General features: G+C 40.2%; 1 protein-coding gene and 1 non-coding gene across 2 annotated transcripts; both read left to right on the top strand.

Moving 5' to 3' along the window:
• Positions 1–276: 276 nt before the first annotated feature.
• On the top strand, positions 277–4,697 carry LOC139452424 (funoran endo-beta-hydrolase-like). The gene is made up of 3 exons (XM_071233896.1): positions 277–519; positions 2,645–2,789; positions 3,244–4,697. The coding sequence occupies exons 1-3, from the start codon at positions 277–279 to the stop codon at positions 4,695–4,697; spliced, it is 1,842 nt and encodes a 613-aa protein (XP_071089997.1).
• Positions 4,698–11,075: 6,378 nt separating this feature from the next.
• Positions 11,076–11,151, top strand: Trnas-gga (transfer RNA serine (anticodon GGA)). The gene has a single exon. It is a non-coding gene; the product is annotated as a tRNA-Ser (tRNA).
• Positions 11,152–24,704: the final 13,553 nt, after the last annotated feature.

The following is a 24,704-nucleotide window of genomic DNA, read 5'->3' as shown; positions in this document are numbered from 1 at the left end:
AGGTGGAAAAAACCCAACCGAGAATACGGGCAAAATATTCAAGTTCAAGGAGAGATAATGAAAGTAAGTTGTCTGCTTGCCACTATTTATAGTTATTAGTTCATTGTCATATGACCTACTTGGCTAAATTCTGGCCAAGCAACATGTACCATACCAGTCCTTCAGGCCGTTAATTCTTAGTTTAGTCATATGTAATTAAGCTGCGGAGACATGTGCACATTTCACACGTCTGTCAGCAGTATATAACAAGCTTGCCTAACCTAAACATGTATAGTCATGCAGCAGGTGCCAGTGGTAGTGTTCATCACAGTCTTCCTGTGTGGGGAGGTGCTCTCCGACACCACAGTCACTATCTACAATGAGTGGCTCTCCCAGGGTGGACGAGTCCATTATGAGGTGGACAGATGGAACAAATTCAATGGTCTCCCTAACTCTAACCTCATTTCTAAATGCAAAGGTATTGGTGCCGAACCGGGGCGCTGGATGAACAGAGACTTGAATGGCCATCTATTCGCAAATGTATGTAACCCTTGCGTTATTGCTCTATAGAAAAATGTATGTCGAGATTGATTGATCATATAACTTTTTTTCACATTGAATCTAAAAGGAGGATCTGAGTGAATAGTAGGGTAAATGTATCTAATGTCTTTATTGAGTCCTAATAAAATCTTTCAGAAAGTTTTATGGAAGACATGTGGAGGGCATTCACACATTTGGTGCATCAGTTTCAAAAAATATGTCCGGGGCAATTCACGATTTTGACTTGTACCGCGTGTTCCCGTGTTTCTTTTCAGATGAAAAATTTACTTGTTTTCCATGTGTTTGGGAAGGGTGCAAATCATGTTATCATTACTGTTCGATACATAGTCATTCATAAACACATGATCAGTTGGATTCGGATAATCGACTCTACTTTTAGCAGACATTTGTTGCTGTTAAGTGAGAACTATAGTGATTTAACTTGTGATTACTCTGTTATACCGTGTAACCTCACTGGCTCGAACATCACTGCGTTAATGTTCCAGTTGACATGTAGCAACATTACGGATAACCTGATGCATTGTTTGTGATCAATAGGAGTGATCACGTACTAACGATTTCGATGTAGCCTGCAACCTCGGGGTATCGCGGTACTTGTCATGTACGCTAAACGGAACAAAATGCACTCAATAACCTTTATGATTATTCGTGTTCTCTATATCAGATGTCATTTATTTTATCTAACAATGCATATTTTACTAAATAAAAGTTCATTATTTACATTAGTAGCTCTGAGTAAAATCCAGGCCTCGCGCTCAGTTTGACAAGGGAGAGAACTTCATCGTATCGCGGTACAGATAAAAGTTGTGTATGGAGGTCCGAATTGGACAAAAAGAGGACATACTTCTACCAACCACTTAGTATGATCATGCCAGACATCACAAAGACAGCACAAGTAAAATTCCAAATGTGTTATCAGTAATAGGTATTCAATGCATATTTACCGAAAAGTAACAGAAAAATATTTTTAAAATCAACAACAAAATATTAGAAATGATATTCGAAGATTGTTTTGTTTTTTACAATGGCTGACAATAATTTGTCACAAAATGGGAAAATGTTAATAGTCAACAATAAATATATAAAAAGCACTCCTAGTATGCCAAAAGTATGTATTTATCTTTTGGATTCTAGCGAAGAACATATTTCTAATTTTGTCATTATGGCCCTTATGATCTCCCAATTGATTTTGGGCGCAGAGCGGGAACAAATGTGCGGACTACGTAACTTCCGTTACCTTATTAGTCGCCATGAAAATGCAGATGATCTAGTTCAGGTCGATAGAGAAAGTTTACTTGGGGAACTGCGGGTTATATCGTTGGCCATTGACAGATGGGGGTAAGGCAATATTTAAAAAAAGATGCCAGGAGTAAGTATCAACACATTAGTAACTCCTTACTTACAGCAGACAGAACATTCCGAGGAAATTGATATTGTTTACGAAGTGAGCACTTCCTGGTTTCTGATTTACATTAATAGACAGCCGCTATGGAAGATGTGTCCCGCGTGAACTACCGGAAATCACAAATGCCGCGATACGATGAATACCATGGGGTCCGAGTATACGTGTAGCACAATTTATATAATATTCAAATCTGAGTTAATTAGCAGTGCTCTGGATATGTAACATGCCTACGTCTGTAAGTTTAAAATAGAAAGGAGACTAGTTCGCATGTTTTGTTTTTTTCTAAATTGCAAGGTTTTTTATAAAGAGGTGAAATTCAACTACATACTTTGCAGAAGTGTTAAATGGTTTCAGATGAAATAATGTTGAAGATACCGCTTCATATTTCAATTGATAGTAACCCAACTCGTAATCGCTTTGAAATATGCACTGACCTCTAATTGAATTTTCCATTGTTTCAACTGATCAAAATGGCACATCCACGCCATTCATTAATTATTGCCTCTTTTAGTCTTTTTGACTGGTTATTTAACAATCATCGATAATTACTTGTGCTCGAACAACGGTATATTTTTCTAAGGATACATATACGAATGTAATTCGAATCATGTGAGAGCATTATTCATAACACTGTTGACTCAAAGTCATGTTTCAATAAAACCATAATCAAATACAGTTCCATCTGCATGTACTAAACAGTGGCACCAAAATCCCAGTCACCATGGTTACCCAGACCCACACTACCTACAAGACGGTGGCCTCCAGAGGAACACCTTTAACAAGTACATGGAGCAAGTCCATGGTTTTGGAAATGGCGTCAAGAATATTGTATGGGTAATAAAAGGTATGTCATGTTACCATAAATCAATATTGCAGTGTGTTTCTTCACCATGACAGTTTGATGAAAACTAATTTAAGAATTTAACAGGCTCGACACTACTTTACAGTACTACTAAGTGTCAAATGTTTAACTCGATCGGCTGGAGGAACGTAATCAGTTTAATACCTGTACAACTTGAGGGTTGATTAGCTCCCGTGATTTCCGGATATTGTAACCGATGATGTTTGTTCAAATGGTTGTGATGGTGTCCCACTAAGCGTAGATTGTCTTGCTTTAATTTATTGGATTGGTTCCGAGTAGTTACATTCACAATTGTGTGCAGAGAAGTTTTGCTCTTTCCTTTGTCCAAAACATGCCCTATGTACAGTAAGAGCAGAACTGGTATTTTATTTTTAAAAAGTCATATATGTCATCTTCTGTGAAAGGCGTTGAGTTATAATAATATATTTCTTATTAGGTCTCAGTTGGCCTAATTGGATCGACAAGTCACATCATCAAGGCAAGTTCCCTAATAACGTAGATGCTGCGGCAGAGTTCGTATCTCTGATGGTTCAGAGTGCCAAGGATTACTCCGGAGGACACCTCCCAGCTTACTTTGAAGTCATAAACGAACCCGACGCTTCATGGCAGGCCCTTGACTCCACGACTGTCTTAAACTTCCATAGAGATGTGGCTCAAAAGCTTAAGTCAAGATTTGGCATCAAGGTTGGAGGTCCAACATACACAGGCTACACAGTTAGAACAGATGCCAATAACTTCCGTTTGTGGAAGAGAACAACACAGTTTATGGACATGTCTCTCGATCACATGGACTTCTTCTCTTTCCATGCTTACAACGATATCAATGTAAACGGTGGTAGTCATCACTTTACTGGTATCAACGAAGCGCGATTGGTTGCCTTAATTGACATGATAGAAAACTACTCTCATGTAAAGAAAGGAAGGAACGTTCCTCTCATTATCAGCGAGTTTGGTAGAGGCGGAGTTAATGGAATCAGTCAGGAAGCCCATTCAGGAATTGTAGATTTTGGGACTCTATACCTAGGATTTGGACAAATGTTTACTTATCTGAACCTCAGAGAGTTTATGGAAAGAGCTGTTGTTTTCCTTCTGGCCAATGAGCAATATCCAGGTCACAATAGTCTGAACTGGTCCCTGTTCACGAGGGATGGCCATGAGACAGCACTTGCAAACTACTTCCGTTTCTGGAAAAACTTGTACTACGATCAGAAGTTTCTAAGATTTTCAAGTGCGTTCACCGGAAGTGAGAGAGTAGTTTCACCTCTGGCACTCGCAAACCCAAACAACAAAGATGTTATGGTCCTCCTTTACAACTATGGGACGAAATGGCAAAACGTAAAGCTGGACTTCCACAATGGCTGGATCAACCCAACAACAGGTGTATCTACTTGTCTGCAGTACCAGAATGGCAACCCAGTAATGCACTGGAATGTCCACTTTGACACCAACAAGAACAATGGGCATGTCGGTCTCCCGGGAGAGGCAGTCTGTTACTACAAGTTCAGCACCAACTACAATTTTGGAGGCGTCAGGACTAACAATGAGAATACCTACTATGGGAAGAATATGGTCATCCCGATCAATAACGGACATGCGCAAACAACGGTTCAGGTACATGGATCTGGCTTCCATTCTGTACGTCTTAGGATCGGTGTTAGCAGGGACAAGAGCCAAAACGGGAAACCAACTGTCACATTTAATGGCTATACCCTGTCATCATCCTACAACCTGTACGATTCAGACAAGTACAACGCTCCAACCAAGTGGGAATTGTGGGAGTTCTCGGTGCCTGCAAACAGAGTTCACTCTTCCAATACAATCGATATGTCCTTGGGAGGGAATGGAGGCCACGTTAGCTCTGTGGCACTGATTGTTGGAAACCTTCAATAATAAAGAATATTCCTGACATATGACTTTTGTTCTTCTCATATACAATGTTGTTTCTATCAAATGAATATATGGTACCGATTTAGATATATGTGTCCACGAGTCGGCTCCCTTGCAATGAAACGTAATTGGTTCTTCTCATGGTTTCTGATAGTTTAGCTACTGATGTTATTTTTCTTCCTGTGGTCCATTAGGATCACAGTTCTGAAGAGGTCATGACTGCCTCATGCTTGTCAGAAGCAATTGTGTGGCCAGACTTTGTGATTAAGATGACTGCAAATTATCGTACTCCGATGACTCAATTATGTGTGTGATCTGGACACCAACTCGGTACAAATGGCAATGTATGCAAGAGTGAGTGAGTGAGAAGGTTTTTTTATACAAGCAGTATACTAACTAGTTTATCAGTCGTAGACGTCTACACTAATATGAGACCTAAGTAGGGTTGATTTGATTAACGCAAATGTTGTATTAATGCAGCGAAAGTTTGATTAAAAACGGTCTTGTTGACCATGTGTTTAAACAGGTTTTACAATGGAATGAGACATCCACAGTACGTACTTTGTTAATATGTATCTAATGAATACTGCTATGCTGTAAAACCGACGATATAAAGATCTAAATACAAATGCTCTTATTTTTGAAGGATTTCTATTTTTTCATTCTGCCATGACATTGAAGAATTCTTGATTCTGACTGGTTAAAAAGAGGCTTTTTTTGCTACGGAAACACCTTTTAAATATATTAAGCCTCTTCACACAAGAAACGAGCGTATAAATAGTTCGATAGCATACACATCAATTGATTACCCATAGAAACTGTGCAACGTATCGATATAACCATTATTACACGCTGGGTCTCATACAAGACGGACTTGCGTCTAATAGAGCTTATACGGCAGTTTGTTATAGGATGTATTTGACCACGATATGATGTTCTAGGTCGTAACCCTGACCGCCTCAACGATGGGATTACAAGACTTAACGAAGGAAGATATTTTCCAAAAAGACGAAAAAGTCTTTGAAACTGTTAGGGACAGGTAATTTCTTCATTGAAACAACCGACAATAAATGTAAAATATAACATTATAAAACGAGTTTGAAAACTTCTTTCATGACAATTTGTTGTTCACAAACCTTTTTGTGATCGATATTCATTGCCATCTACGGCAATACCACCGTAAGGATTTGACAGGAGGGGATTTGAAAGTGCATGAGAAAACACTCCTCCCTTCAAAAGGCCACGAATAAAATGTCCTGACATCACTGAAGTTACTGAACATATACTTGATCCAAACAACTTATCAGACATGATGAAATTCATTTCAGAACCTGCACAATTATGCAAGTCATACACGAACTACTGTTTCTGGGCCACAACTGTCACATTCATTCACACGCTGGCATCTAATCCGTGAAATCTTAAATTTGACAGGTCAAATCATATCCCTCAAAATAGCCGGCTTGTCTGCAGCCTGACAAATTGATGTTCAGCCATGCTCCAGTTCCATTGGCTATCAAGTTGTACCATCAGGCTCATCCCTAGAAAAGGTACAGGTTCATGTTCGTGCAACTTGTCTGAGGCACTGATGGCACATGATTAAACGAATAGGACTGATGCGGGTTTGTGGTTTGTTGCAAAACAATTTCCATATTCATGAATTAATCATCGCCAGTGACGAACCAGTGTCGATTATCCGCCGAAATGGACTATATTGTGCGTAAAAGGCAAAATAGTGGTGACAATTATATGACTGGATCATTGAAAATCAGTGATGGCAAAAAGGATAAGCATGTATATATGCTGTATACAAGTACGGATATTCTACTGCTTCTAAGTAAAGAAAAACGTTAAAGAAATATGTTAGTTTTGCAAAACAGTGAGGAGCAGTATTAATATACTCAACAACAAAAGTTCCTGTGACACCAATATTTTAGTGTATTTTTAAAACAAGTAAAGTTTGGTTTTCAGTATTGTAGTATGGAATCACAAAATGCAACTGCTACAGAAAAGCATGCATTCCATGCAAAAGTTGACTTTTATGCAAGACCCATACATTTCACTACCCAAGGATGGGTATAAAAACATGTGCGTTAACGGGATTACATATGCATTGTTTAGCATCGTGCTGACAACAACCACTCAGAAAAACAACAAAATTACGCAATTATTCAATATTACGAAATGCCACGCCTGTCCGAAAATGAGCGTCTGAGAGTCATTGGTATGCTTGAAGCAGGATTAAGTCAACGTGATGTTGCAAGTACAATTTAACGTCCACAGAAACACCATGGGGTGTTTATGGTAACGTTGACAACAGACGAATGCAGTCAGAGACCATCCTCGGAGTGGCCGGCCACACGTAACCGATAATCGAACTGGGTTCGAACAACACACCTACAAAATCGATTCCAGCCAGCAACAGTGACTGCAGAAGCATCCCTGGCCTTGGACGAATATCTTCACAAACCGTACGTCGTCGCCTCAGATGTGCAGGGATTGTCCCAGAAGACCTGCCAGACGTCCCACCGTCAAGCACGCCTACAGTGGTGCCGACAGCGTCTACGCTGGACGGCCATGCAGCGGGGACAAGTTCTATTCACTGAAGAGTCTCGTTTTCACCTCAGCCACAGCGATGGATGGATTCGGGTGTACCGACGTCGAGGTGAACGTTACGTCAAACATTGTGTCATGGAAGAAGATCGGTTCGGGGGCGGCAGCGTTATGGCATGGGTCGGGATTACAGCAGAGGATCCGTTTGATAGTGGTAGAGGGAAATCTCAATGAACAGCGCTACCGTGACGAGATCATCGGCCCTGTTGTTCTGCCGTTTTTGCGTCGTCATGGCCCAGCCATTACCTTTCAACATGACAACGCCCGGCCTCATATTGCTTGACTTGTTCAGGATTCTCTTCAACAAAACAACGTGAATGTCAACCCTTGGCCTGCTCTCTCCCCTGATCTCTCACCAATCGATCACAGGTGGGATGAGATGGATCAGCGGCTTCGGCGTCAACCACGTGTTCCACAGACACATTAACATTACATTATAAGTACATAGGTTTCATATACATACATATTCATACAATAGAAAGCGACCGTTCATTTCATATATACATACATGAACATGAACTTAATAATCAATTATATATAAAATCATTATCTTAACCCTAAAGTAAACAAACAATTCATCAAGGGCGATAACTTGATCCCGACATCACTTATAAGAAACAATATAAACATGGTCCATACACTATTAATTTTACAATATATATTGTGACACGACAAACATGTAAATTACACGTACCCTGTGGGTGACACTGGGGTGTTAGTCGTCACAAGGCAGCCGCCTTGCGTGGTTGCAATGCAGCTATCAGTACACTCCTATATATACACAATCAACTATGAATAGATATACAATATAGAATACAATTGGAGCATTGTAGGAAATGTAACTGAATCCATACTAACTACACACTGTCATTGCATACAAATGCTGTATTTACACAATTATAAAAAATCAACGCATTCATTCACTACACATTCGCACACAGAAATTTAGATGAAGGATGAGAAGCATTTATAATAAATTTAACAAACACATGATAACTGACGAACTATTTATTAGAATAACATAATACCATAGCATATGCATACAAGACAAGTTTCCTTGGCGTTAGGGGGTTCTCTTGTTAATACTAACTACCACAATAACTGTAACAATAAAACCTGTGGTTGAGCATCAACCTTAACCAGCACAAATTACATGCCCAAGCATTGGGAGCAACTACCCGCGTATAGTGCTTGACTGAGCATCGGTCATTACTGACCCAGCATGGGGTGCATTCGTGTATATGACTTACACTTCTGAGCATCAGAAATAGTATTTGGCAGCATGCCATTAACACATAAATATGTAAATAATGAATGATGGGGGAAATATCCCCAGAAGCATTATTGATATTTAACTGCCTATGGGTATTTAACTGCCATTTAACACTGGGTATTTAAACATGTACAACAAAGAATGGTTGAGGAAAATATAAAACCTTATGGGTATGTTTTAACTACCTTCTATGAATCATCATGAGAATTCCTGTCCCCACTGACAGTTACAGTGTACAAAATGATTGGTAAAGACAATGAGTTGTACAAGGTGAGGTGAAATGGGGTTAAACGTCGCATACAAGATTATTGCACTTATATAGCGACATGCATATATGTGTACATGTTTGTGTGGCTGCTTGTACTAGTCCGGACTGATGCCGATTTATAGTGCTAGCTCACTGAGATACCATGCCGAAGTTTAACATGAATACCCCACACAGACACAGTATACCGACTCCGAGCCGACCAGTTCTTCTTTAAGCCCCTGACTCCGAGCCGACCAGTCCTTCTTTAAGCCCCTTAATGCCGAGCGCCAGACAGGGTTACAACAAGGACCATCTTTGAACGTCTTTTGGTATGACGCGGCCAGGGATCGAACCGCGGACTTTCCGCACTCCGGGCGGACGCTCTACCACTAGACCACGGAGGCGGACTGAGTTGTACACACAACAATGATGGGGTATAAGACATATTCCCCCGGACTTTAACGGTATTAAACCTTTAAAGCACAACATGACACTGTAAGCACTGAGACTGCGAACATGGACAACAGGTGGTGTTGAAGGAGGAGGTGGGATTGTTTTCGGCTGAACAAGCATACGGCATGGCGAACGACAACATTGCTATTGCGCATGTGCGGAAATACCGAATGTAAACACAAGTACCTAAAATTCAGCTTGCTTCTTGTAGTGCGCATGGGCAGAAGAACTGAATGTAAACACACGTTATTGAGCATAAGTTTTCTAATGAAAATATCACGTACTGAACACAATTGAGTTAATATAAAATAAGCGTTCTATACTATGTCATTCGGGCTTCTTTAATACAAGCTGTGTTCCTCATGTGACGCAATACTAGTGCTGGAGTTGTGATAACCTGGGACCCACGACGATCGTCGGTACGTACCTGTGACAAGACTACCAAACTACAGTAATACGAATGCGCTCAATCAGTTTGTGTTATTATAAACCCAGTCAAATTCATTGACAATCATTTATAATACTTACCTAGCCTTGTTTAATTACTATTTTAGCAATATGGTGACACAATCACCATACCAGAGATAAGCATGTTAATGATACTGAAATAACATTCCACATTACCTAGAAAAAAATAAGTGCAAATACATAGATAGATATAAGCTAGCAATATTATAGATTACTAGCCTTAACAATGGAATAACTTTTGGAAAGATTTATCCCAGTCAAAAATGTTGACTGACTTCTAAAGATGGATGAAAAGTGCACAGTTTGAACAAGGCAATGAAAACAAGGCTTGGGTTAAAACAAGACAAGACGCAATGACACAAACATGGACTAATCCAACCACTCTGTACGTTATAAGTAAACTAATCCAGAAGCCCACACTAGATATTGAACTAGGTAAGTGAGTGAGTGAGTTAAAGTTTAACGCCACATCGGCAATGTTTCAGCCATATCGTGACGAGACAAACTTTGACAATACTATATATTTAAACTGTTTAAAATTCTGTCGTCGAGGGACAGTATAATAACTAGTAAATAACCGATTTTCGTAAAACTAGTTTGAGAGTATGTATAAATAAATTAACATTCTACAACACAATAACAAAACGGGCTATAGATCGCCAACAACTAAAGGTAGATCACCACACAAGGGACCATGGGGACTTTTACTACCTGCATGGACCTCAGCAGGATTTACATCATCCCTTCAGTTGTTGGCGATAGCTGACACATTTAGACAAACCTTCAAACAACACATATGCTATGATTAAAAAACGTTGTAGAAATATATATACATTGAAGGACGTGATCTTACATACCCTCTCAGGGGGACATTAATTTTACACTACTTCAACTCCCTTCCAGGATACCGCCATTAACAATCTCAGTTATTTAATTTATTCAACCAATTATAAAAAAAACCTGATTATATACCAAACATATCAATTCCAATTTATTAAATAACTCAAATTTCCTTTAAGAAACCGATGATTAAATGAGAACTTAGATTAAAAAGATCCTTAAAGAATGAAATTTTGAAATAGTTATCCCTTCAGGGTCCTTATGCGGCTTATATTTTCTGCAGAAATGAAGACAGTTAGTTTTTTATTTGAAAAATTTGAACCCGTTTTCAAGGGACCATTTATGAATTTTATTGAGAAAGATTTGTAACTGCCTCTCTATTGTATGCATATTTTTTCCACAAGAATTATAATTAAAATCATCCACGAAAATCAATCCATCTACTGATTCACTTAAAACCTTTGAAAGACTGTTTAGTTTTAAACTAGACCGCCTCCGTGGCTTAGTGGTAGAGCGTCCGCCTGGAGAGCGGAAGGTTCGGGGATCGATTCCCGGCGGCGTCATACCAAAAGACGTTAAAGGATGGAACTTGTTGTTGCCCTGTCTGGTGCTCGGCATTAAGGGGCTAAAACTAGGACTGGTCGGCTCGGAGTCAGTATACTGTGTCTGTGTCGTGTATTCATGTTAAACTTCGGCATGGTATCTCAGTGGGCTAGCACAATAAATCGGCATCAGTCCGGACTAGTACAAGCAGCCAAACACACGTGCATGCACGTCGCTATATAAGTGCAATAATCTTGGACGCGATGTTGAACCCCATTTCACCTCACCACACCTATTTCTATACTGAATAACGTGACAGACAAAATACTGTTTTGCGGGACACCCTGATCCTGATTATAATAGTCAGACAAGGTGGGACCAACTCGGACACGAAATTGCCTGTCCTATAAAAATTGTGATATAAATTGAGGTAAACGACGTCTCAAACCAAACTCATGTAAGTAGTATTAGTAGTAGTCATAGTAGTAGTAGTAGTAGTAGTAGTAGTAGTAGTAGTAGTTTCTTTGTTTGTTGACGCCGCACTCAGCAATATTCCAGCTCTCTGACGGCGGTCTTTAAGTGATCGAGTCTGGGCCAGACAATCGAGGCATTGACAACATGAGAATCAATCCGCGCAATTGGGATCGAGTAGTGACAGAAGCAGTAGCACTCGTAGTAGCAGCAGTTGAAGTTGAAGCAGTTGAAGCAAGTGTTCATATTGTTGCAGTGTAAGTCAGTGAGATGAATTTAACTCCGCTTTGAACAGTATTACAGTTAAATCAAGGCGTGCCATCTCAGCGCAGTTGTAGTAGCATTATTATCAGAAGTAGTAGTATTAGTAGTAGTATTAGTAGTAGTAGACGTCGGCGTCGTTGTAGTGGTAGTAGTAGTTGTAGTTGCTGTAGTTGGTTGGTTGGTTTGTTGTTTAACACCGCACTCAGCAATATTCCAGCTCTATGACGGCGGTCTGTAAATAATCGATCTGTAAATAATCGAGTCTGGACCAGTGATTAATATCATGCGCATCGATCCATGTAACTGGGATCGATGACATGTATCAACCAAGTCAGCGAGCCTGACCACCCGATCCCGTTAGTCGCCTATTACGGCAAGCATGGGTTGCTGATGACCTATTCTACCCCGGAAGTTGTAGTAGTAGTAGTAGTAGTAGTAGTAGCAGCAGTAGTAGCAGCAGTAGCAGTAGTAGCAGTAACAGAAGCAGTAGTACTCGTAGTAGTAGCAGTTGAAGCAGGTGTTCATATTGTTGTAGTGAAAGTTAGTGAGTTGGATTTAACTCAAACAGTATTGCAGTTAAATCAAGGCGTGCCATCTCAGTGTTGGGGGAATCTTGAAGTGATAGAAGTCTCAGACGTTTAACACTTAGGTGTCTCCCACCGGCATATAGTATGATGCTGACAAACCTAGGAACCTGATTGGTGCGAACCGGGATTCGAACCCACAATCATAGGTTTCTGGCGTGCCCACGGGACGCACGCCTTCACAAAGGAAGCATGCAAACGCCTTCTATTGGATTCCGCTCGACACGTTGGATTAAATAACGATTCGTTTACACACGTTTCTGGTCGCTGTTCTCTGTGCAGTGTTAAAAGATAAACCTACATGTAAACACTGTGCGTCTATAACATTTGATATTTAACAGTTTATGTCACTGTTCATGAAATATGTACCTTAACATATCTTACTAAATCTTTATAATTAAAATACGATATTTTCAATTGTTTTAATTGTGCACCCCGTTGAAAATTACTTAAACAAAACATAACTCAAAGCAAATTAACAAGTTGAATATCAATCTAAAGTAAAGGGTTATTTATTTCCGAAATGGTTTATCTATTGACGTCCGAAACACACTCCATTAAAGTTGACAAGCATGGCAGGTACAAAGTTGATAAAAAAGCATAGCTGGTCGGACAATACTGACTCAATTATGCAGCAACAGCTTATGAATTGTGGATGTTGAAGAATTTGACCATCTACAAAAATGATCGAGAATGATCAAGTGCAAATACGATTATTGGTAACATAGTGTGTGTGCAATGGTTTTAGACACCATGTTGATTTCCATGGAGCGGGCACGTCCAGCGGGGACAGTGCTGCATAACTCTGTCCGATAGGGTGGGAGCTTGGCGACATCTCACTGAGGACCCATTGTTCAATGTCCTCGTGATTTGATCACATGTTTGAACATCACGAGAAGTTACTGCTGCTAGTCCCCAGTCACACGCTCTTTGGCCGGGCCGGGGTTCAGGGAGCAGTCATTTAATTTTCAGGGGGGTAGGGAGGTAGGGGGTGGGGAGTTTTCATATAATATAATAATCAAGCCCCCATATTACTGAAAATATATAAGGTGTCCTTTTTGGTATTGACGTATAGAGATGTCTGTGTTTAGGTTTGTTTTGGAAAAACTATTTGGGTTTCTACACATTAAATAATATGATGGTCTCAAAAGTCAAAATCCACCCCTACACCCCCACACCCCTTTGAAAATCAAATGGCTGCTCCCTAATAGCTCACTATAAAACACGGTAACTTCCACAGAACTGTCACGATTGTCGTTTATCGCTTCGTTTCTACGCTTTTCACAAATTAGTATCATTGTCATTACTACCAGCTATGTCGTCTTTCTTTAGATCGCTCGGTTTGATGCTGCAGCCACCCCAGGGACCCCAGCTTGTGCAGCCGACTCAGGCACCACAGGCGACTGTTGCTAACCAGACGCCCTCGTCGTCAACCCCTTTTGCCACCTCGATGTCATCTATACCCGCAGCCACAGTGGCACGTCAACGAGGGCCGGCGCCGGCGCCGGCCCCAATGAATGTGAGCAAACAGTTGTTTTTGTATATATTTTCTGATTCAACCCATTCAACTAGTTCTACCAGTTCTACACATGACAAATGGTTCTATATATGTCTACCCCGTCTTACTCGTGTGTGTAATATGTATATGATGATTGTGTTTCGTTCAAAATTGAGTCGGCGAGAAGTGTATTATGTAATATTTCCCCAAATAAATCAACGTGAGGAATCGAACATCGATCAGCGTATAATGCGATCACTTTAACACCCAGGCTACCCTACCGCCTATTAGATGTTTTGATTCAGTAATATTGTATATGTACTTACAATTTGAATATATAAGTGAAATATTTATATTTTTTCAATTGGTTGAAATCTTAATTTGTTGTGTGGCAGCTTGTCGAGGCTGAGCTGCTCCGGTTGAGGGAAGAGAACCGGCGATTCCGGGAGGAGAACCGCGAGGTTAAGGAGGAGAGCCGCAAGATAAAGGAGGAGAATCGCATGATTAAGGAGGAAAACAGAATACTGAAGGTAAATTAAGTCAGAAAGAAGAATGAATTCAGGTCTAACACCAATGTGAACAGCATAATAGTCTTGTGGTGGCGTGACACCTTGATGTTGACACAGGCCGTAAATACAGTGTTGGTCATACGTCTTCTGTCTGCACAATGACGTAATCGAGTCTCTGAACCGCGAGATATTCTCTTCGACTATTGATATTAACTACTAGATGCATTGTAATCAGTTCTCGGAGCTTCGTATTTATGAAAACGAGAGATGTGCACGTGAATTCGTATTCCAGTGTACAAGTACTTAGGAAATAACCCCGAATAGCTGAAATATTGCTGATGCGGCTTAAAGCAACATTTACTCACTCACTCAATTAGGAAATAAGCTAAGGGAAAATGAAGGGTTTTAAATTCAGTTCATAACTCACATTGATTACCAAGCGTTGTTTTATTGTCAGGGTTATACTTTATTAGACCCGTGAAGATCCGGGGTGAAATAGGTCTTCAGGAACCCATGCTTGTCGTGAGAGGCGACTAAAGGGATCGGGTGGTCAAGCTCGCTGACTTGGTTGATGCATGTTATTGTATCCCAATTGTTTTAGATCGATGATCATGATGTAAAATCACTGGATTGTCTGGCCCAGACTTGATTATTTACAGACCGCTGACATATAGCTGGAATATTGCTGAGTGCGGCGTTTAACAACAAAACAACAAATATAGCTAGTTATTGTAGTTATATATTGTTGAATGTAAATCTCCCTGAAACAAGGTATGTTTTAGGGTCGGTAACAGGCATGCTTACTGGAAAACATTTGTTTGGGCCACCTGGAGTGTCCATGCACGCTGTACAATATGCATAACGAACACGTAAACTGTCTGTGTTCACATGAAGATAATATCAACTTACATTCCTTCTTAAGGTTTCCGGTTGACAGCGTCGGCGACACCCTCCACGTCGGCGACACCCTCCACGACGGCGGCACCTTCCACTTCGGCGACAGTGACTTTAGGCACTTTGGCGACACAGAGTGGTCCAACTGTGAGTATACTATGAAGTTAATTCTCATTGACAGTGTAAGATTCATCTATTTTAAATAACTCTCTTGCCATGTAGCCACATATGCCTGAATTAATCGTCCTTGATATTTTAGGGTTCAGCCCCACCATCACTTTTCTTCCTTCCATTAGCATTTTAGTTATACCTCGTATTCAACATTCCTGTGTATAACAATGTTCCACAAAAACATATCTTTGAGATTCCGGGATAGAATGGCCCACAGGAACTCATGCTGGTCGTGAGAGGTGACTCAGTGGATCGGGTGTTCAGGCTAGGTGACTAATACCCCGTTCACATGCACAACATTTACTAACGTAAGTAATTTTCCACATTTGTAACTATACATACGTGTGTATATGTAAATTAACTATGCGTTCACATGAAAATCAACTTCGGGGTTTAAACAAAATTAAATTGTAAATTGTGTAAGGCACACATATTCATCAGTCTGTATACGACTTTCAACACGAAACAGGTTGTTTTCCAGTCAAAGCTAAATGAGAAGAGTTACTTCCCCGAAAATCTTCGCGTGAAGCAACATGTGATTTAATTTGTACACAGAGTTTTGACTCCTTCAAACAAAAAGAACACTCTCCGCTCAACTCTGTATATACGATATAAAAGTTGGCAACTGTTGACAATTTGTTTGCTGTTGGCAAAATAACAGATATTAATTAGATCATCCTCTTACGTTGACATAAACGTTCACATTGCAACATATACACAGTGCAAATTTACATTTGCACCTGCTCCTGACATGCAAATTTGGTCCTGGTGTACACACATGAGTGAACGCGTTGACATGACAAGTATACTCACGTAGGTACACACATGTATGAGGCGCATGTGAACAGGTATTAACTGATTTCCTGCATCGTATCTGCATCCGTGGACCGTTGTTCACAATATCGATCACATGGTGATGATTTTCTATATTTATCTTTTTGTTGTTAACGCCTCACTCAGCAGTATTCCAGCCACACGAGATCCAATCATGGTGATCTTCCTTCAGTTGTTGGCGATGTATGGCCTTTTCTAATATTGTACTGTAAAATATACTCTTTAAAAAATAAAACGCAAAGCCAGATTTCATAGAACCTTCATAGTCATGGCCAAACTGTATGAACGTTGGAGCTTGCGACGACATTCATACAATGTTTGGCCCTCACTCTATGAAGGTTCTTCCTCCAATGAACTCACACAATTGAAGTCAATTCTTAAAATTTTTATGACACTATTTTCACCTCAAAGGACGTAGACTTTCATCTATACGCAATCATACTGAGTACGTGTGACTTTATGTTAATACGGACAGCCATACAACAACCAGATTTACCGCGGAATAAAATAGTTCCACAAAACGAGAGCTGACATGAGCTAATGTATGCTTAACAGGAACAACTTGTGTAGTATACTTTTGTCAATAGTTTCAAATAATATCCTCATTAGACGAGAAAGGTCTGTTAAGAACAACCTCAGTCACAATGACAGCGTACATTCCTATATTGCTGTAGACTGTCACTGTAGTCTTGACACGAATCATGTTGATACTACTGTAGTTTGCGTGTGTTTTTCTTCGTTTTGTTCTCTAAGATGGGTTGTGGCGAGGATATCTTTGAACGGACATGACATTAAACTCTGACTTATCCCAATGTATGCTAAAACGCTAACTTCAAGATTAAATGGTCTAAATGATAAGAAACAACGCTTCTGTATTTATTCGCCATCACTGAGCTTTCCTCACCGTAATATTTCTGGTTAGTGGGACTGTTGAACCCTTGGCTAAGCTAGAGTAAAGGTGTAAGTATTGTTTTCTTTCATTGCAGAGAAGAGGCCGTGTGTGCAAGCGGCAGGAATGGTGCAAATGACGCTAGGAGGAGGAATGACGAGTAAGTTTGGGTTTGTTTTTTTTTATTTTAATTCCATTCAGTGTATGATATTACAGAGTAGTACATTAAAGTAGCACGTCATGTGGTATATTTATTGGGTGGAGGTTACATGCCTATACAGCAGACAGCAAAATTTAAGTTGGCTACAGATGGGTTGTCACACAGAACTTATGTTATTCCATGTGTTAAGCCAATTCTAGTCCTCTGCCCTCATATCAGTCGAATAATGCTATACAAGCACACTGCCAAACTCACTCACTCTCACTTCCCCCAGTGAAGATACGACTAACATGATCAAGTGGTGAGGATCGTTAACTTGGAATACGATGACATTCATCAACCAATGGTAGAGATTGATGCGCATGATGAGTCACTGGATTGTCTGGTCCACACCCAATTATATACAGACCGCCGCCATAGCTGGAACATTGCTGAGTGTGGCGTTAAACAGACAAACATACATTTCACGGAGTTCACCCTATATTACTAATACTGCTACAACTACTGCTTCTTCTACACACTCTCGGGGTGACTGACCCAGAGCAGACGAGGTAACCCAGTACCTAAATTATGCTTGCTGTCGAATACATTCAGGGCCAGTCACAAAGTGCGATTGTGCCCGCGTTGATCATTCTACCATCCCACTGACCACTGTTACAATGGCAGTCAAATATTTTCTGACACATCGCTGTGAATATGATCATGAGGGAGTGACTGATGCAGAACGCCAGTCTACATGTAACGGTAATTCTGCCTCACTTACACATCTCAGACGCCTATAATCGTGTGTTAGATTCCTGATACGTCCTGATAATCTTTCTAGGTTTATCGGCATCACACGAAAGTAGTAAAGTTTGAAACCTGCATTACTGCTCGCTTTCCTCCAACATGAAACTGGTCTGTTCAACGAAAGCGACCACGTGAACCTGGTGTTACCTCTCCAGATGCAGTACGTAAACAGAAGCCATAAACCAATAATTTATGTCATAGAAATTAATTCTTTCCGGCAAACATTGTTACCGTCATATGGAATCAAGTTTTAACTTCTACTTCATATCCCACTGTAACAGCTTTGTCAGTACATGCATTCCCCCATACTTCTCCTTCCACTATCAACAACTTCGATAAGGACCATGCACACGCAAATAGATCGTCATGTATGTTTATAAACGTTACTAAATAATTCTTAAATTAACAAAAACACTGTTTCTTCTCCAGGTGGTGGTCACGGCTAGCTTCAACACCTCTGCTAGTTACACCGCTTCATGTGCAGGAATTGACACCCTCTCATATACTCCATATATTTCAGCGATAGGATACGTGTACGTTTCCGAAATACTTTTTATCCATGTATCAAGCATAATCCAAAGATAACAACTTAGCATGTTGGAGTTATCAGGAACTGTTTTTGTTTATGGACATTGGTACAGCGTCCTGCTTTTGACACGATCGTCCACTTACAACCCCTTGATGATGTTCATGTGTACCTCCCAGATGACTCGGCAGCTCTGAGGTGTTGAGGGTTGTTTCATGTTTCATGGCTCATATTCCTACCTGAAACATCCGCTAACACCTTCCAGTTGAACGACGACTCGGTTGTATTCACACGCATCTTGTCTGGAATTAGTATTTGGATACGTTTGTACTCACGTTGAAATGGGCGTGTCAAATCTTACTATGTAAAATACCTTTTGGTTAAATCATCTCCCAGATAATACATATTATATCCTTCATACTATGAGTTGAAGACGTCTCTTCCTTGACATGTGCGGTGCTGTAGTAGGATGTTGGCAGTATCAGTCTACACATAAAATGGATTTTGAAAGGGAGAAAGTGACAAGGTGAGTTTCAAACTGCACCCCATTGATGGTTATAATACATGACTCAATTACAGACACTGTTCCAAACAACTTCCTCAAGACATTCAGGACCTACAGCCTTCCTTAAGGAGTAGAAGTCCCTCTATCTGTCTTTTCATTTACAGAACACACCTTCGGTCAATTCAGTTCTATATTATTGTTCCTCTGTGTTTGAACAGACATCTGATCACAATCTGTATATGTACAGGTACCGCTGTCGCAGCCGTCTACCACATCCGTTTTCCACCTCTGTTTCCGCTCTTGTCTTTGGTGAGTATATGAACGCTATGAGTGGATACTTTATACACTTAGGACTGGAAACATGTAACGACGCCGCTATATTGCACAAACACCCTTGGATATCAGTAGACAAATCAACATACTTATACATATATATAATATATCACGCGTGTGTGTTTTTGGATGACATAGTCTCCTATTTTGAACAGACATTGTGTTTCGTGAGCCCTAGTGTTGTCCACATTTCACGTGGTTTGCAGTAAATGTAAAATATCCTGGTTCGCCCTGATCATGTTTCTGGGTTTCACACCACCATACACATGCTGTTGGTTTCACCAAAGTGTTAAACGTCTAATATTTGTAAATTCCAGCTTTTCTCCAAAATCAAACTGTTCTGTGCTCACTAGGAACATACCTCGAACAATTTGTAAATGGATTAAAGTTTGTTGATTGTCTGTGAAGCAGCCCCATGACATCTCGTCCAAGTGGAACAGTTCTGATGCATAGACATTCGATAATTGTGTTTTGGTGATGGGGTGACTATAATGATGAGTATGAGTATATTATTTTCGATTCAGAAATTCTTCAATCACAATAACATAAATTGACGATATGTGCAACAGGAATGTCATTCAGTGAACATATGCAGAGAATAAAAGTGTATCAAATAGACAGTACGATTACGGAATTATTTGAAGAATGTGTTTATGTGTTGAAATAAGTCAGTGGTCAATCAGTTGTTCTAAATATTTGTTCTTTCAATTAAGAATACATTTTTCAAAAATACTTGCAGAAATAGATGTGTGTGTTACAAAAGGGGAAACTAAGACGTTCGACAAGTAACACATGTTCGTATCCTTGCCATGGCGTTTGTGTTGAACTTTTCTCCACATGTTAACACAAATCATTTCCACTTCAGGTGTCATTACCAAGTACCAGGACGAATTTATTCGTAACAAGCAGCGCGGAAAGATCACCATCCTCGGGACTATCCTCTATTGCCATCCTGTCTCAGTTGCCATCTGCCTCAGTTGCACCTTCACCGTCAGCGACCACATCAACCACATCAGCCTGGTCTTGCCTCTCCAGACGCTGTAAGTAAGACTGAAGTTTATGATAAACGAATCATTTTATACCAAAGGAATTAATTCTTTATGAATAGAAATTCCTGCTCTATTTCTCATTTGGGCAGCTGGCATGTTAGAGCCTGCATCCCCGATATACTCCCATCCACTATCATACAAAACATTAATAAGGGCCACACTCGTGTAAATTGATCGTAACTAATAATGAAGATAACTAAGTACTGTTTCTTCTTCAGGTTTGATGACAAGCTACCTTCTCCAAAACCTCTGCCAATCACACCGCCTTATGTGCAGGAATTGATACCCTCTGATATACTCGCCATGTCCTTGATAAATTTATCCGTATAAGTGTATATATCAACACTTTTATAGCGTCTTGTTAACTTGGACCAGATAATGTATCGTGAAAGTAGACAAGTATTTCCGAAATCTGAACATCTACATGATCCAAAGGTTACAACTTAACATGTTGGTCTTATCAGAATCTGTTGTGTGTAATTCTGGCTCGATCGTCCACCAACAAGTCCAGGATGATGTCGATGTGTACCTCCCAGATGACTCGGCAGCTTTTTGAGGTGTTGAGGGTTGTTTCATGTTTCATGGCTCATATTCCTACCTGAAACATCCGCTAACACCTTCTAGTTGAACGATCACTCTGTTGTATTCACAAGCATCTTCTCTAGTACTTGTATTTTGTGAACATCTTTAGTCAGGAAATTGTTCGAATGATTTTGAAACAGGAAGTTCTTACTCGTCGAAATGAGCCTGTCAGATATGAGCTATGCCAGTAGAAATATCAAATTGACTTTGGTTGAAGACTCAACTCAACAAAGTATTTCAGTTACAATTCTTCATACTATGAACTAAAGACGGATATTCCTAATCATGTGCGGTGCTATATGATAATGGCATTGAGGGCTACCGTTTTGCTCAACTGTGAGGTTGGCCTGTGGAGCTATCTGTCCATGGGATGTAAACACATCTGTCTACCAGAAAGATTGATGTCTGCTGGACAGAAAAAATGCCAAGGTGAGTTTCAAACTGCACCCATTCGATGGCTAAAAGTATGAGACTAGCTTACAGACAGGCTGTTTCAAACAACTTTCTTAAGAAGTAAGAGACGTTGTCCTACCCGTCTTACAGAACACACCTCAATTCTAAATAATTATTCATGTGTGTATGACATCTCATCAGTCTGTACATATTCAGGTACCCCTGGCGCATCTGCCCACTACACCCGTCTACCACGCCTGTCTCAGCTCTTGTCTGGGTGAGTATCTGGTCGCTGGGTTTAACTGAATTCACAATGAAGACAATAGACGTCTAGACACGTCTCTATAGTACACTACAACTCTGTCATATATCAGAAGGCGAATAATATCAAGATAGTAATATAGAATATCATCCATAAGGGCAAGGACATTATTGCAAAATCTTCATTAATTTTGACTGAGCATGACATTTCTTATTCCCCGCGTCATCCCATTATTCCATTGTTTTCAAAGAGTACAACAGCAACGTCACGTACATATCAGCACATTGTGTGTATATACTTACTGATGACGTCAGTCTGTTTTATGTGACGTAGTTTCAAAAAAGGACTGAGTTGATGTCTCCACTATAGTCTAAAAGTTAATTTAAGGTACCGACGTTTACTACAATATCTGAAAAACTTTTGTACCTACTCAACTGGAAAGGTTGCACGGGAATCACGCACCCACGAATACGGTGTTAGCATTCGTTTTCATTATGTCTCCGCGCAAGCATCTTTCCGCTGATAGGAAATGTTTCGTTGTTAAAATATTTTGAATACTTTAAGGCTGCAAGTGAACGTCCTTCTTTGACATTTCAAAGTACATGAAAAGAACAATTCATGCATTACAGCTTCCAAAACAAACCGTAGTCAAGCTTTTGAACTCTCATAATAACACATGCTCCCCTGCACACCCCTTAGGGGGCACCTCAAAACAGAATAGGAAATAAAAGTTTTGATAAGAAAGTTGTCAGGGACGTAATTGGGCGGTTAACACGAGAAAATGAATTTATTTCAACACGAAAACTAAAACAAATTCTCCTTACAGAGCATGACTTAGATATTTCCAAATGGACCATTTGTAAACTCCTTTCCAAATTTGGATATCAGTACCAAAAGACAAAAGGGTAGAAACTAGCAATGTGTGAACAACCAGATATCATTCGTTTGTGTATCAATTATTTGTGCACTATTACAAAGAAACGAGAAGGCTATGAGCCTGTCTATTTGGACGAAACCTGGGTTAACGCCTGCCACACAGCGGCTTACCAATGGTCTCGCCCAGATGCCCCAGATGCCAGAGAGCCACAGCGCAAGATCCACCCCTGGTAAAGGGGAGAGCCTGATTGTCTTCCATGCAGGCTCCCACAGAGGTCTCCTCCCTGGGTGTGATCTAGTGTTCAGATCCAGATCTACAGATGGCTGAGCCTACCATACCGAGATGAATAGTCAGGTTTTCACTGTGTATGTTGAGAAGCAGCTCCCCTTAGCACTGCCTGATATATCCTTGGTGGTTATGGACAATGCTCCCTGTCACAGTTGTCGAAATCCTATTAACCGTTGTCCAACCTCAAATTCCACCAAAGGTGAGATATGTCAGTGGTTGGACAACAACCGCATTGCTCGGCCCACGAAAGCCTAAAGAACTGACTACTACAAACTAGTTCTTCAGAACAAACCCCCGCCCTCTTATTTGATTGACAACATGTTGACAGAACACGGCCACGAAGTGCTTAGACTTCCTCCTTACCATTGTGACTTGAATCCCATCGAACTAATCTGTTGTGATTTGAAAAATATGGTCGCACGGCAAAATAAGACCTTCAAGATTGCCGACGTCAAGCAGATTGTCTTGAAAGGGATGGGAGAAATTATAGATGTACGTTGGGCAAACTGTGTCCAACATGTTATCAAAGTTGAGGAAAAGTATCGGAAACAAGACTGTATCCGACCACATATTGTCCAGCCTGTTGTTCATTTAGGTGACAGCACAGACTACGAATCTGACGAGGACATTTCGTGGAACCAAGAGTAGTGCTATACATATACCCCTGTTTTACTACGACATGTAATAGCCCGAATTACCACGGATATGAATTCGTACATTACACATACGTCTACGAATTTCAGTTTTCTGATTTGTAGTACATGTCGTAATCGGATCTTGTCCACTTTGTGCAATTCTTGGCTCAGAATTTGATTCTCTTTCACCCGAAACAGCCCCGAAAGTCTCGAATCATCTACGAAAATAGGGGCGGTCGGGTAGCCTAGTGGTTAAATCGTTCGCTCGTCACGCTGAAGACCCGGGTTCGATCCCCGACATGGGTACAATGTGTGAAGCCCATTTCTGGTGTCCCCCGACGTGATATTGCTGGAATATTGCTAAAAGCGGCGTAAAACCATACTCACTCCACGAAAATATTAAAATATTTTCTTCGAAACCATAAAGCAATGTTTTGTCTAAATGAATAATTACGTATGTTATATTACACCTTATAACATGATTCATGAAATATAATATGTGGCAAGGAATGATACATTCAAGTCAATTACACTGACCTGAAAAAGAATGCAAAAATAATTGGAATAAATATCATTAAATAACTGCTTCATACGCCCAGCGCTAACACCGTATTCGTGCGTGCGTGCGTGATTCCCGTGCAACCTTTAGAGTTGAGTTATTAATGAATTGTTACAATGAATGCTCGTTCCACCCGTGACGAACAGGTCTGGTTGTTGATGAAATATAGGGATAGCTAAGTAGACAGATTTTTTATTCATACACCGATCGTCTTTAAATGTTATATCCAGTTCTGTTTAATAATCTCATACCAACTTTGACTGGATTAGGTCCAATAGTTTTTCAGATATTGTAGTAAACGTCGGTACCTTAAATTTACCTCCAGGCTATAGTGATGAAGAAACACGTTTTTACCTGTAGTGACTGTCGTAATAAATAGAATAGCCTACTCGCTTCACAGAAGGCAGGAGCATATGTCCCATGAAAGATACTGAACGATGTCAAGTATCGGGACAAATTAATTCACTCAGGACAGTCCTGCTGCAATGATCTGTTTAATGT

Source organism: Haliotis cracherodii, unplaced genomic scaffold (genome assembly GCF_022045235.1).
Source record: "Haliotis cracherodii isolate W230 unplaced genomic scaffold, xgHalCrac1.p SCAF_9, whole genome shotgun sequence".
NCBI lineage: Eukaryota > Metazoa > Mollusca > Gastropoda > Lepetellida > Haliotidae > Haliotis > Haliotis cracherodii.
This window is presented reverse-complemented; position numbering and strand designations above follow the sequence as displayed.